At 41.5% G+C, this 15,829-nt stretch overlaps 1 protein-coding gene across 1 annotated transcript in view; it reads left to right on the top strand.

Annotated features, from left to right (window-relative positions):
• Nucleotides 1-15,590, top strand: part of LOC138626092 (ras-related protein Rab-26) — a 91,189-nt gene extending 75,599 nt beyond the window's left edge. Inside the window, exons 6-9 of the mRNA XM_069707526.1 lie at nt 5,864-5,929; nt 6,980-7,036; nt 7,835-7,911; nt 13,361-15,590. Coding sequence (XP_069563627.1) covers nt 5,864-5,929; nt 6,980-7,036; nt 7,835-7,911; nt 13,361-13,463 — 303 coding nt within the window. The 3' untranslated portion in view covers nt 13,464-15,590. The remainder of the gene's footprint in view (nt 1-5,863; nt 5,930-6,979; nt 7,037-7,834; nt 7,912-13,360) is intronic.
• The last annotated feature ends 239 nt before the right edge of the window (nt 15,591-15,829 follow it).

Genomic DNA, 15,829 nt, shown 5'->3' with positions numbered 1-15,829 from the left:
ACACACACACACACACACACACACGCACCCCAGCCTGTCAGGCTTGATTAACAGCTTTTTTCCTAATAGCGTGAAGTAAGAGCAGTGTGTGAAAGCAGATTTCCGCAGCGCTGCAACTGCTATTATTTTTATATTTTTAGTGAGAATCCGCAGCTTTTTCCACCAAAAGGACCAACCAACCGTCTCTGTAATTCTCTGAGTGCCATACAACTGAAATATCGTCGAGCAGAGTGTTTGCAGAACCGCGTGTCTCGCCACTTTGTGCGTTCATTTGGGTGCAGTATCGATGTTTTGGCATTTCTGAATGCCTCCTCAAATCGAGTGCTCCCTATTTATTCGCAGTCGCAGCAATTTAGTCCGTTTGTTTTCAAGAACGTCATAATCAACCGCTCTCCGCTCCGCAAACGCAGCTGCGGGCAACAACATCTTTAGTAGACGCTAAGCGTCGCAGTTCTGGGTTTTGGTAACGTCCGTCACTCAGCTGGTCGACACCGACACCACCGCGGCCGCCGCTCGCTAGATTGGCACAAAATTTGGTCCAAATGTCCCCTCGCTTTTCCTCTTGTGCCGCGATGAGTTAACATTACTCAGGTAAGTAATGGCTAAACCTGAGGCACCTTTTACACGTCTGAATCGCCAGCGGGCTTCGCTTGGACGGTCACGGAGGCGGGCCAGTTGAAAAGAATAGGTAAAAAAAACAACAACAAAAAAACAACAATGGTGCTGCTGTGGAGGTTTTAACAGCTCGGGGGGGGGGGGGGCTGCACAGTCGAAGTGTCCGACCGGTATGCCAGGAGGTTTAACGCCGCTGCTACTGCTGAGGAGACCAAGCATTGGAGGAAGGGAAACTGTCAGCTGTTACACATTTCAATGTAAGACGGGGTTGAGAATTGCCATTTTTGGCATATTAACGCGGTGACGTCAGCATGTAGCTCAAACCGCTTAGGAGCCGCTGACGTTATTGTCGTTTACAGACAGAATGCAGTTTCACTTTGGAGAATGTTTAAGTTAATAATGCAGCTATTTTGGTCCCAAAAAAAAATGAAAGCGTAACCATAATATATACACACAAAAAATGTTCTTCAAACAAAATATATGACGCGGCAATAATTTAAAAGACGAGAGGAGGTCGGTGCTTTGATATTTACCTTTTTTTTTTTTTTCTCGATTGCAATTTTACAATGCAGTTTCATAGTTTAGAGTACTTTTCTCCTGACACCGTTTAAAACTTAATACCGACTTGGTCATTAAAAAAAAAGGCCAAATTCTTCTTGCCTGCAAACTTCTGGATTTCCACCCGTTGTTTTTTTTGTTGAATCAAATTTTAACGAGCAGGATGAAGGGCCATTTTTCAGAGCATTTTGAGATACTGACACACCGAGACCCGCATGGTTCATGAAGCTGTAACGACATGCAAATTAGATGGTGACTTCCTCCGGTGACTTCTAGTAGCAGCTGCCGGCACGGCCTGTAATTGGTTAGACTTTTTTCTTTTTCTTTTTTTTCCCCCCCTTTGAAGTTGATTGCATCTTTTTCTGACGACTAAAAATACGCGCCCGGCAAAGGGACATTCAACAGCGATTAAATATATTTACCTCTGCTCCCTGCGATGTCAGAGGCAGTCACCACGGGCTTATCCACGCTTGAAATTGTAACAGTCCCTCTCTGCCCTGCTGGCCGTCTCCACTTATGTTATGTTTGGGGTCACGTTTCTTTTGTGTACCACAACCCCTGGCAACACCCTCGCTGAGAGCTTTTCAATTCAGTTTTCTCTCTGAGAAAATTGCTGTAAAAGGTTGATTTTTTTTTTTTTTTTTTTTTTTTTTCTAGTTTTGGACAAAAGTGACACCATTGAAATAGGACCGCAGAGTGTTTGAAACTGGAGGCGGATATAAACAATATGAGGTCCAATAGTGTAAAACCACAACATTCAGAAATCAGGTAGGAAAACTGTCTAAAGGTGTTGATGTTAGAAGCTGGCGGAGAGACTTGTTCACAACCGCAGACGCTGAAAGCGGCTCAGTCGATGTGTTCAGTGTGGCGCTGCAGAAGATTGAGAGATTTGAAGTCGGATCCCTTCAAGTCTGCTGGCAAACTGATTAAAGAAACTCCCGCGATTTTTCGAGGAAAGCAGCAGCGATGTGGGTATGACAGCTGGTCTCACACCGGCAGGGTTTGTGAAGACTTGTTGGAAGTATAAATGTTCAAAATTTTAATTGTTTGCTCATCTGGCTCTTAAAGGACGTTGTGAGTTCTGATTTCTTGCTGAAGAGTTAGTTGCACTTGACCTGGTTGAGACAAATCTGACCTTCCTTCTCGGAGGTTATCGTTGGAGAGAGTCGTTTAGCTGTCCAATAGAGATACAGTTAATATTGTCAGCATTTCTTTTTAAATGCCTCTGCTCGTCATTTCATTCAATAATGTTGCTTGAGGCCCCTTCACTTTTTGCACACTTTATTGTATTGTAGATTTAATTTCAAATGGATAAAATTGCCATTTCTTTGCTTTAATCTACACATAATAATCCCAAATGATGAAGGGATTTAAAAAAAAGAAAAAAAAAATTGTGCACATTTATTAAAAACAAAAAACAAAAAATTCTTCTTTAGGTGGGGCCAAATCAAGGCTGGATTACCCGCTTGACAAAATGCAATTTTCCAGCATCATCGTACTCTGAAGGTCCCCAAAAGCAACAGGTCCGTCCATCTCTGCTCGTTCTGTGGGTCCACTGTCAATTACTGACCGGTGGCCCGTGAATAGCTTTATCTGGCTGTGAGTAATGGGAATTACTCCGACAAGCCTTAAAATTATTTTTGCACGGTCATAATATTTTTATTATCTATATTAAAAATTGTCATTTTTTTCATTCAGAATCATATTTTGTTCCTTATCAGCTACGTCCAGAATAACATTTGCCACATTTACACAGGAATCCATTTTTAATAATTTGTCCAGCCAAGCAAACAGAATCACCGGGTTTCAACTTTATTTCACGCATTTCGAACAGATTTTTGGCCACATAGTTGCCGTGCGTTGCAGTTACTGGAGGCTTCTCTGTGCACAGCCGGCTAGTTATAGCATCTACCATCGTAGTAACCATCTACGTGAGGCGTTTAGGGAACACCGGCCATTTCTGGCATGTATCGATAGCTTGCGTGCCTGCGCATGTGGGACAATTGTAAATGTTGGAGAAAACAACTTGGGTCCCGCTCTCCCCCTCTAAACTGCATGAAAAGAAAAGATGTTATTCTGTTTTGTGGAATGTAATTTTCTTCTCGTTAAAATGGAATTCATGAAATGGGTAAAAATGAATGTTGTGTTAAAGTCGGGTATGAAAATCTTTTGAACACCCAGCCTTATGAGTGTGTCTATGATTTTTAGGTTTTCTAGATGTAGATGTGTCAGCTGAGAATCTCTCTTTAAACATAGTTCAAACACCAGAACTGCTCTGCATTTGCACTTGCTGTCATTTACTTGCCGATCTTCCGATTTTTGGATCTGAACTCTGGTCCGTCTGGTCCTCTGATGAGAACACCTCTGTCTGGTTTTCATTTTCATCAGCAAGCCCAACACTCTTCTGTGTTTTCAGAAGTGAGTTTACCAGGATTTCTAAGCTGACACAATCCTTGATAAGTAACGTTACATTCATAGCAGAAATGGTGTCAAACTGAAGTTCATGGCCTTGTGTGAAAACCGACATGTGTTGAAAAAGCAAACAGAGCTGGCTAGAATTTCACGTGTGAAAAGAAGGTTGTGTAATGAGGTCTTTGGCAAATACAGCACGATTCTTTTCTGTTACTGTGGAAATTATTGCAGTTTCTAACGTCTTCCATACCGCCATAGAGCTGTTGAAAATGTGGTAACTGCCATAACCTTCCTGTACTGCCCTCTCTAACAGTAGAAGTGTTGTCGTACAGGCTCTTGAACGCGTCACTGTTGAACAAACTCTCTGTTTTTATTACACCTAACTCCATCGTTTTCTTCCCATACTTATCCAGGCTTAACACCAGAATCTCTGATTATCTAACCGCCCTTCACGCTCTCTGGTGGAACAGAAAATCAGGCGGCTGCAGAGTTAACACAAATCCTGTGATCCTCTGTGGCTCGTTATTTAGTATCTTGACTATCTTCAAAATTCATTTTAATGGCAAGAAAATTTGAGCTTTTCAATAGTTAAAACAAATGTATAACGGCTGAAAAAGAAAAAGATTGGATTTAGATTTAATCACACGCACACAAAAGCAACCACCCATCTGCTCAGAGAATAAGATAGTAATTACTGTCCCTGAAATTATAATCATCCGGGCTAAATCGAAACCTGAAAGCAGGGCAACTATACAGCTTTAATGTAAATGATTGTAGCCTGCATTAATAATCCTATTTTACCACTAACACATGGTCATCATAATAAAAGGCAGTTGCTGTAAGGAATTGGCGCTAAATCAAATAAATGAGTAAATCCTGTGTGTGGTAGAAACCAGAATGACTTACTGCTCCTCCACCTTTTTCTTTTATTCTTTGGCTTTATTAAGGAGATACTAATTTTAATAAATCTTACAAATGTGGGTTACAGTGTTTAATCCAAGAAACGTTTATATGTATACTTGTAGTCTGGAAGAATCCGTTTTTAAAAGAGTACCAGCATTGCACTCCTATAACATTGGAGTGTTCATGATGGAGAGTTTAATTAAAAAAAGAAAATCATTGCAGAGATATTTTTTTTTATATGCATATTCCACACATTTTTTCTTCCTTGTCAACCTCTATAGCCTACATTACCCATAATGCAGCATAGAAACAAGCTTTAATCAACACAAAATGCAGTAGAAATGTTTCACTAAAAGGTGATGGTGGCGTTTTGTTGCAATACTTTGTGGCTCTCATACTCTTATCATTACAGACATGAATTCTGACATTGATAACAGTGATAATATCAGCCGATAATATCATCCTGGCTGATTGGTCGATCAAGCTCTAAATAAATGATGCCAGTAATTGTTTTGACAAGTGTCATCGATTCACACTCTATTTCATATATTTCATGTATATATATTTATTCATGTAGATATTTCCACCCCCCCAACGTCCCCAGAGATATCGCATCTGCTATTGCTCCCATACACAAACTAAGATCAATGAGTGCATTACCTTTAATCAGTCTGCTGGAATATTGCCAAGCATATTTATTTGTTTTTGTTTGTGATGTATCAGCTGACATTAAAGAAGGACCCAATACGAATCAAATCTGGAGATGCTGCAACCATCTCTCTCCCTCTCCCTCTCCCTCTCTCTCTCTCTCTCTCTCTTTCTCTCTCTCTCTCCCTCTCTCTGTCTCTCTTTGCTCGCTCCTTTTTTAGCAGCGTCTAGTTTCAGTCGGTTTTAGCTGCTCGGTGACGTCACCGGTCACTGCGCATTTCAGAAGTTGTGTGAAATTGGTATGAAAACCCACCTTTGTCTCTGGAAGACAAATAATGAGATGTATTTCTGGAGAAGATTGTGTGCGTGAGTGACCCTCGGAGACATTTAGTGCTTATTAACACAACCAGGTGAGAAAAGAGACGCCGGCCTGCAATTGGAAGGGACGGACGGATAGAGATGCAAGACGGGTGAAGACGAGAAGATCTGGGAGGAAGAAGAGAACAAGATGAACTGGCGGCAGTGAACAACAAATGACTCTATTGTCGGTGTCCTTCCTTGTGGACTCATCCATCTCCTCTGTCACCAGTCTTTATGTCCTCTCCCTCCCCCTCTAGCATGCCCGTCTCCTCTGTACTCCGTCCTTTTCTATCTCTTCCTCTCCCGGTTTGGATTTCTTCACCACTCTCTCCTTTCTTTTTCTTGTCTTTTTTTTGTCCATCTCCAGGCGTGGCTGACAGAGATTCATGAGTACGCCCAGCAGGACGTGGTCGTCATGCTGCTGGGCAACAAGGTGAGACCTCGTTGCCAACGCGGGGAGATGAAATGGACAGATGGACTCATAGAGGGTGGGAAGGAGGTCGAGTGGGAGCCGGATGGAAGGATGTGCCTGAAAGCAGAGTTCTCAATTATATTATATTCACAGACAGGATATTCAAATGTCGCATTATTGGAGCGGTTACTAGTCAGCATCATGGCAAGCTCAAATACAAATATTATAAAAGATTAACTCATCAGTACTTGACATTTATAGTGGATCAAGTGACTCAAGTGTGACATAAGTAGTCGCTCACACCGAAAAATCCACAATTACAACCCGGTCTTGCGGTCCCATTCAACTTTGTTGGGCTCTCAGTTTTAGCTTTCAAGTTTATGTTTGTATGCATCGATAGCTGCTGAACACAATGAAGTATTGAGCTGCTTAAAAGCCATAAAGAGTCAAAGAGAAGGATTATTAGGATAACATCCTCCAGGTGACCAGAAACCGTCTTAATAGCAACGCTGCCAACTATTTGCTGACACATCGCCTGCCAGTGATACAATCTTGTCGTGTCGAGTTTATGTTTTTTTTGTCGCCAAGGGACTGTATAATCTGTAAATGCAGGTTTAAAGACCTTTTTAAGTGTTTTTGATGTTAACAATTGTGAAAAGTTGATATTTGGAAAGGGAGCCAGTTGTAGTGGCAAATTCGTCAGCCAACTTCCATATTTAGCAACTAGTGAAAGGAAACTGGACGCGTAACATCAGGAAAGCTTCCGGCTGCCCCGGCAGCCTTTGAAGGAACCTGTTGGGACTGAAATCGGAAATCACACTTTAGTTGCAAAGTGTAAAGAACAACTATTGAAAACAGCGGCATTATATTGTTGACTTTATCAAATGAAACCGATGGAAATAGATATTATTGATTTTATTGTGTGCAGATCGTAGGAACGGTGGTTAGACGACCTTACAAAAACGGCAACAGCTCCACCAGGCATGCGCACGCACGTGTGCTCCAGTACTTTAAACAAATAGCCCTCCACCCGTGTTCCTAACCGCCCGTTGCGTGTTCACTGTCCCGCAGGCCGACTCCACGCACGACAGGGCGGTGAAGCGAGAGGAGGGGGAGAAGCTGGCGAAGGTGAACTCTCTGGTGCTCACAAACATACAGTAGACATGCAGTTAGACACATGTAAGAAGAGGACACGCTGTACTTAATCTGCCCACGCAGCCACACGGACCCCAAAATCCCCCCCCCCCCCCCCCGTGCGGCTGCTGTGCCTTGATTAGTGCGTGTAATTATGTATTCCTGGAGGCACGCGTTGTTGTTATTGTCGTTTGGAGTAAACGACGAGGGCTTGCTAACTTCATTTTCCGGGCCGCTTCGCTCAGATGAACTCTTGAGAGGCGTGTTAGGGTAAATGTAAAGTCATTGGGAGAAGTGTGGCAGAAGCACCGCAGCTGTCAAGGTAAAAAAAAAAAAAAAAACTCAGTGGGAATATTGAGACGTTCACACAGACAGAGAAAATGAGATCACTTTACCCGGCGGCGTCTCTCATCGACTGCATTCTGTGTTCACGCTATTCCCATAAATTACAGCCAAACGGGTGTTTTAGTTATGAAAGCCTCAGAAACCATCAAAACTGTTGCTGAATTATTAGTATTGATCTCATCCTTCTGCAGATACTTTAAACCCCTACATCTCCCTCCGAACTCCAAATCATAAATTAATCATAAATCTCATCTTTCTGTCAGCGTGAGTTCATTTTGTCCTCACAAGAAAAGACACACGAGACAGCACGCGCACGCACACGCGCACGCACGCACACACACACACACACACACACACACACACACACACACACACACACACACACACACACACACACACACACACACACACACACACACACCTAATACCAGATCTTTCTCTGTGCAGGAGTTTGGAGTGCCCTTCATGGAGACGAGCGCCAGATCTGGGCTGAATGTGGAGCTGGCCTTCACTGCTGCGGCCAAGTGAGTCAAACGGCTCGCTATGAAAAGCAGATCTCCGATAGATCTGGAGCTCCGTGAACGCACCACAGTCCGTGAAAAGCATGATTGTAAAGCAAGCGTCTTTCAAGAGGAGCAATGACATTATCGTCCTTTGCGGGAGCGAAATATATAAAAACATACGATTTGTTCACTTCAGGACACCAAAGGTTTTTCCTCTTCAGCTAATGTTAGACAGAGTTTTTATATATATATATATATATATATATATACAGTGGGTACGGAAAGTATTCAGACCCCTTTAAATTTTTCACTCTTTGTTTCATTGCAGCCATTTGCTAAAATCAAAACAGTTCATTTTATTTCTCATTAATGTACACTCAGCACCCCATCTTGACAGAAAAAAACAGAAATGTAGAAATTTGTGCAAATTTATTAAAAAAGAAAAACTGAAATATCACATGGTCATAAGTATTCAGACCCTTTGCTCAGTATTGAGTAGAAGCACCCTTTTGAGCTCGTACAGCCATGAGTCTTCTTGGGAATGATGCAACAAGCTTTTCACACCTGGATTTGGGGATCCTCTGCCATTCTTCCTTGCAGATCCTCTCCAGTTCCGTCAGGTTGGATGGTGAACGTTGGTGGACAGCCATTTTCAGGTCTCTCCAGAGATGCTCAATTGGGTTTAGGTCAGGGCTCTAGCTGGGCCAGTCAAGAATGGTCACAGAGTTGTTCCGAAGCCACTCCTTTGTTATTTTAGCTGTGTGCTCAGGGTCATTGTCTTGTTGAAAGGTGAACCTTCGGCCCAGTCTGAGGTCCAGAGCACTCTGGAAGAGGTTTTCTTCCAGGATATCTCTGTACTTGGCCGCATTCATCTTTCCTTCAATTGCAACCGGTCGTCCTGTCCCTGCAGCTGAAAAACACCCCCATAGCATGATGCTGCCGCCACCATGTTTCACTGTTGGGATTGTATTGGGCAGGTGATGAGCAGTGCCTGGTTTTCTCCACACATACCGCTTAGAATTAACGCCAACAAGTTCAATCTTGGTCTCATCAGACCAGAGAATCTTATTTCTCATAGTCGGGGAGTCCTTCATGTGTTTTTTGGCAAACTCTATGCGGGCTTTCATATGTCTTGCACTGAGGAGAGGCTTCCGTCGGGCCACTCTGCCATAAAGCCCCGACTGGTGGAGGGCTGCAGTGATAGTTGACTTTGTGGAACTTTCTCCCATCTCCCTACTGCATCTCTGGAGCTCAGCCACAGTGATCTTTGGGTTCTTCTTTACCTCTCTCACCAAGGCTCTTCTCCCACGATTGCTCAGTTTGGCTGGACGGCCAGGTCTAGGAAGAGTTCTGGTCGTCCCAAACTTCTTCCATTTAAGGATTATGGAGGCCACTGTGCTCTTAGGAACCTTGAGTGCTGCAGAAATTATTTTGTAACCTTGGCCAGATCTGTGCCTTGCCACAATTCTGTCTCTGAGCTCCTTGGACAGTTCCTTCGACCTCATGATTCTCATTTGCTCTGACATGCACTGTGAGCTGTAAGGTCTTATATAGACAGGTGTGTGTCTTTCCTAATCAAGTCCAATCAGTTTAATTAAACACAGCTGGACTCCAATGAAGGAGTAGAACCATCTCAAGGAGGATCAGAAGAAATGGACAGCATGTGAGTTAAATATGAGTGTCACAGCAAAGGGTCTGAATACTTATGACCATGTGATATTTCAGTTTTTCTTTTTTAATAAATTTGCACAAATTTCTACATTTCTGTTTTTTTCTGTCAAGATGGGGTGCTGAGTGTACATTAATGAGAAATAAAATGAACTTTTTTGATTTTAGCAAATGGCTGCAATGAAACAAAGAGTGAAAAATTTAAAGGGGTCTGAATACTTTCCGTACCCACTGTATGAAACACTTTCCAGAATTTCTGAGTCTTTTCTTTGTTGTTGCCTGTTTGTGGTTTCGCTTCCACTTGCTTCATCAGGTCGCCTACTGATAATGTCTTTGAAGCAAGATCTCGGGAAATGAACGATTCAATGCACCATTATCCTGTAATTGCCGCTTGTTTCATCCATCCACCTGTTATCTACGCGTGCTTTATCGTGAACAGGCTCACGGGGGAGGCTATCCCGGCTGACTTTGGGTGAAGGCAGGATACGCCCTGGACAGGTCGCCAGGCCATCACCGGAAACTTCTGTCCGTTTTTCATCCAAAGAATACAATGTAATTAGGAAATGAGAAAAAACAACAACAGCAACTGGTAGACGAAGTAATCGGATCCTTAAAACTTCAAAGTAAAGTTTCAGAATTGTTAATTGCAAGCACAGGTCTGGCTTTTAAAGTGTTCCTTCAGAAAATGTACAGAACTATTATCAGCAAAGTATTAAAGTAAAACAACTCATTCTGCTTGAGGTAGAACTTTTTTCAACTAGTTCATTTATAGTTGGTCTAATTTAGAGGTTTCAAACTTAAGGGTAAAAAAAAAAAAAAGGGTCACCTGATAAATCAGAGTGGTCGGGAGATGATTGACAGAAGGAATAAATAAAAGAAAAATCTGAACCCTAAAATTCATTTCATTACATGCATTCCAGTTTTGAAGGTTGTCACGAGTCAAAATGGTTTTAATTTACAGATTTAATATGTAGGATGTAAAATCTTAAAAGGCTAATCTGAAGATAAGAAGTAGTTAAAACTGTGAAATAAATGTAATGGAGTAGAAGTGTAAAGTTGCACAACATGGGATTTGAGTTACCCTGAAACTGTATTTAAGCATAATACTTGAAAAAATATGTACTTTGTTCGACCACCACTTGCAAAACGTATCTAAAAACGAGACTTGTACAAGTCACCGTTTATGACACACCCGACCCTGTACGTTACAAAAATAAATGGTCAGACAAAATAAAGTGCAGCTTAGTCAACAAAGACAATAAAGAGAGGGCCACAACAATGGATGTGGCCATTAAGAGCGGTGTGGACTGTGGAGTGCTGAGTCTGGCCACACACTGAGCACTTCTTTAACAGCTTATTGATTGTATAGTATTCTACCCTGCTGGTTGACAGACATGAAAGAAACAAACACTACCCTCTGCCTCGCACTGCATATCTGGATGAAAACATCTGGAAGAGGAATTACCTTTAGTATGTCGCTGGGTGGGTTCATTGATATACCGCCATGGACAAATTTACATGATGATGATGATGATGATGATGATGATGTGCTTTTGCATTTGTTCCCTTCGGCCGTGATATGAACACAGAAAAATGCCCAAATTAAGTTTTTAGACACACAGGAACACGACTTGCAAATTCAGCTGTTAGTAAAAGAGCATTGCCTGAAAAGTTTGTCCTAACAGTAGCAATAAGGATGCTATTTTATCTGTGTTTCTCTCAAATGTGTAGTGTCGGACAGTTTGTGTGGGAGCTGTTTCACATTTATAGCTTTGTTATGGTAACAGGCTGGCAGGATGGGGTGTTGCCAAGAATAGCATCGCACAGTCTGGCACACAATCACTCTGCAAACACAGACTATGAAACCAAATCTTCTCTGATTGTCCTCTATAGCTCATTTTGAACACCTTTTTAAGTTTTTACACCCTCTTGCCGTCTCTCGTGTCTCTTCAAACGTCTCTTTAATCACTCCTCATCTGTGACTCATCCACTTCTTAATCTCTTCCACCTCTTGTTTTTTTTTTTTTTTAGTTGATTTCACTTTAGCGGTGCTTCATTCGCACAAAACACACGAGTCTGAGTAAAAGCAACACAAAAAGAGGCAAAGACAGGATTTGCATGGAAACTGTGATAATGCAAGTGTGACAACAACAAACGGTCAATCTTTAATTAACTGACAAACAATCAAAATACTGAAGGGAAATGATATCTCCTATGGTAAAAAGATCATCCAGGACTTTTTTTTTTAATGTCATTAGAGTGGTCTTTATGTCTTCATTCTGTCCCTTTTGAGCTAATTAACACGGTGATTAAGGCGGGATTGATCGGCCCTGCCAGGCACAGCGGCCGAGGCATCAGCAGGCTCTAGTCTCGAGAATTTGTTTGGAATGATTATCCGGATTTTAATTTTGAAAGTCAATTAAACCGCTACAGAGAGACAACTTCCAAGAGAAACAACAACAACAACAACAAACAGACACAAAGCAACTACAAAGAAATGCAAAACAACCACAAAAAGACTCTCAATAACCAAAGATGTAAAAAAAAAATAACCAGAAAGAGACCAAAACAACTTCAAAAAAATGTCAAATAACCACACAGACACAAAACAACATTTTGCTGCCCAACCATACCTGTTGTTTGCCAGAACGCTCTGCCTTGGGACCCCCTGCTGTTTCAACAGGGAGCCCACCTCTGCACATTTATCCAAAATTCCCTGAAATAAGCTCAACAAAAATATAAATGCAGCACTTTTAAGTTTTTGCTTCCATTTTTGCACGAGTCGAATTAAAAGAGCAAAGATTTATTTTATGCACACAAAAGGTATATTTCTAAAATGTTGTTCACAGATGTTAAAAGCACTTCACATTTGCCAAAATATATGCTGCATTCAAATGGGGTCGTATTTACTGTGTACAAGAGGAGAGTCGATATGAACGGCGCCCTCTTGTGGTATTCAATACATCAGAACTAAAAAATGTTCTTTAAATCTGGAGTTCTGTGTTTGCTGATGCTTCCAGAAATGGCAGAGGCCTTGGAAATTCCTTTTCCCTTGGATGTTAAGAGAGTAAATTGTAATTTCAGTCATGTAGAGTTTCTCATCATAACTTGGATAACAGCCTACGTCTGAGGACAACGGTGATCTTCCCAGCAGCCTCATCTCTTCCCTCCGTACCTTTGCATTTCCTACATTACGTTACACCCAATTAGCTTGCTAAATGGTTAGCCTCTGTGGCTTCTAGACGCCATCCACGTTGCCGTTGCCTAGCAACTGTGTTTTTACGACTTAACTACTTGAACCCTAAGCATACGGCGCAAACGACTTCCCGTGTCGTAACCACGAGCTCACGAGCTCCATTTGAAAGCAGCAATAATCCACTTGACAGGTGTAACGATTCCAGATGCAGATTAAGCGGCATGTTGTGGTCACTAAACACTCTGGTGGGCACCGCTGCTGTCGGAACACCAATCGCGTGCTCTTTTGAAACTTGACTGACATCTGTGGCATTTTGTTGCGTCATACAACTAGTGGCCATGTGTTGTGACCAGTTCAAGGCACGCTTAATAATCACGCCACACCTGTCGGGTGGATGGATGATCTTGGAAAGGGTGAAGTGCTCACTAACACGGATTTTAAAATGTGTAGTTTTATGAGATGAATCTCGTGTCTCGGGAAAACTTCGGGATCTCCAAAGTAGTATTTTGGGACCCTTGTGGGACCTGTGATCGTTGATGGCAAACGCTGCAACACATCTAACGGCTCCGTGTTGGTACTGTCCTTCTTTTTCTGTCTCTCCATCAGAGAACTGAAGCACAGGTCCATGAAGGAACCCGACGAGCCCAAATTTCAGCTGCAGGAGTACGTCGACAAAGAAATGAGGATCGCCGGCTGCTGCCGCTCGTAGACCACATCCTACGTGTGTGTCTGCGTGTGTGTGCGCGTGTGTGTGTGTGTGTGTGTGTGTGTGTGTGTGTGTGTGTGTGTGTGTGTGTGTGTGTGTGTGTGTGTGTGTGTGTGTGTGTGTGTGTGTGTGTGTGTGTGTGTGTGTGTGTGTGTGTGTGTGTGTGAGAGAGGGAGAGAGGGAGAACAGGTACATCCTATTAGACTGTGTGATAAGCGAGTGTCCGCGTGCCTGGGAATAACCCCGACATGCTCGGTGTTTCTAATATTTCTCTGCGGCTATATGGCCAACATGCTCTCTCTCCCAATCAACTTTTTCCTCTGCAACTGTGAATGTAATATAACTCCCGTCTACATGCTTGCACATACACATGCATGTGCCACACACAGACACGCACACATGCAGCCATGTTTGTAAGTCCACTTCACAGCCTGTTCGGTCCATCTCATCAGTGATGTACATATTTTAAGTGTAATTTCAATTTTTGTGCTCTGAAAGCTTTGTAGTTTGTAAATGCCTGTCTTGTTGAAACAAAACTATATAAACACAAATATGTTTAATATCAAATCAAATCAATCTTATTCAAGTAATAGAAACACATTTGTACAAATATACAACTGCACCTAATGTAAGCTGTCAAATGGCACCGTGTGCTGTTTATGTACAGGATATCATGTTTTAATAATACTGATGTGTCTGTGAAACATGATTTGAGCTCTTTTCTAAACAGTACATTTAGGTTGAAAGCTGTGTGACGCATTTTAACGTAAAAAACAAAACAAAACAAAAAACGCCTTTTTAATTATTAGACCGTGTTAAATGTATAAGACAACATCATCAGCAAAAGGTTGTAGGTCTCTTTTGACCTCTACTGTACTCTGTCTGCAGTTTACAGATTTTTTTTTTTTTTTTTTTTTTTTTGGAGGGGAGTGGGGGGGGGGGTTGTATTGCTTCATGGCAAAAACAACAGGAAGGTGCTGTTCTTCCAGAGAAATCATTACCAACATGTTAATCATTTTTTTTCGAAGGTGAAAGACAAACGAAACAAAGGATACAAATAGCTTCTTTTTTTTTTTTTTTTGTGACACAAAGTTTCGGTATTTCTTTGAGGCATCTGATCTCAGCTTGGATAGACAAAGAAGTTGGATAATGATCGTAAATGTTCACAGAAATCAGAACCAAACCTGAACTCAAAGTCCTCTGAGCAGCTTCTTCTTGATCTTCCCACCACGTCTTCTGGTCCTCATCAGCCGATGACGTTAAGTAGATCAATTTTTCATCCACGGATCAAAACCATGAGTTGTTGCTGAAAGCTCCAAATAAAGCTCCTACTTTTAGTGGGCCTTGAGCTCGTATTTTCTTCAGTTATATATTGCTGGTGTTGAGAGAGTTTATTGATTAGGTTTCACTTTTTATACAAATCATAGGGAATTTTCAAAGACCACCGCAAACATCTGGATTTTGTTTCACCGCTTTGGATAGAATAGTTCAATGTAAAAAAATAAATTAAAAAAAAACACAACAGAAACACACAAACACAGTAGATATTCAAAGTACCATTCTTTTAGTTAAAAGTGAACCGCAAAGAAGTGTTGAAAATTTGATAAACTTGCTTGAAGGTTTGGCTTAACTTTTTTTTATTGTAATTTTTTCCCTGCTGAGGTTGTTTTTTTTTTTTAGCTCCTGTTGCTCATTAGAGTTTTAACCAGTGTTTGGTCGCTTCTTGCTGGATTAATGTCGGGTTACTCCTCGACCCCCGAGAGGACTGCAAGTTGGCGGTGGATTGAGAGATATGTTGTCGTGTGTCGGTTTGAAGACGGATCATTTTCAGCTGTTGTTTTGAATACTTAAGCCGTTTTGAGTCATTTTACTAACTCGTAGGAACACTGCTTTATTTCCAGATGTTTGGTCTGAAATAGTTTCATACTGATTTTTGCGTATCTTGTAATATAGTTTGTCAGAAAACACTACAAAGTCTTTGTAACACTTTTACAATAGGTCGTAAATTTTCAGAATAAATCAGATCTCATTAATATCCTGGTAACTTGTAATCTGTAAACTGTATCTTAACTGAGATGATTTGTATTGTATCAGTCTCCTGTGTTCACAATAAAGATTCAATCATAACGAGTGGATGTATTTTTTTCCCCCTCTGGATAAATAGCACCACCTTCTGCCAGTAACATGTCATTACAACATTTGCTGTAGCCAAAAACATACAGGGGAATATCTGCTGCAGTTTAATCTCTTTACTGTGCTTTGAAATGTGTTGTTCTCCCTGCTCTTCTACTCTGTCATATTCTCAGGCTCTGAAGAGTTTTATCGTTTCAACCATTCAAGACGAGATAAACGGTAAAAACTAAATTAAA

Source organism: Brachyistius frenatus, unplaced genomic scaffold (genome assembly GCF_029030835.1).
Source record: "Brachyistius frenatus isolate BFR_SWC_R1_liver_20210118 unplaced genomic scaffold, ASM2903083v1 Contig_69, whole genome shotgun sequence".
Taxonomy (NCBI): domain Eukaryota; kingdom Metazoa; phylum Chordata; class Actinopteri; family Embiotocidae; genus Brachyistius; species Brachyistius frenatus.
Note: the sequence above shows the minus strand (reverse complement) of the source record. Positions and strands in the feature narration are given on the sequence as shown.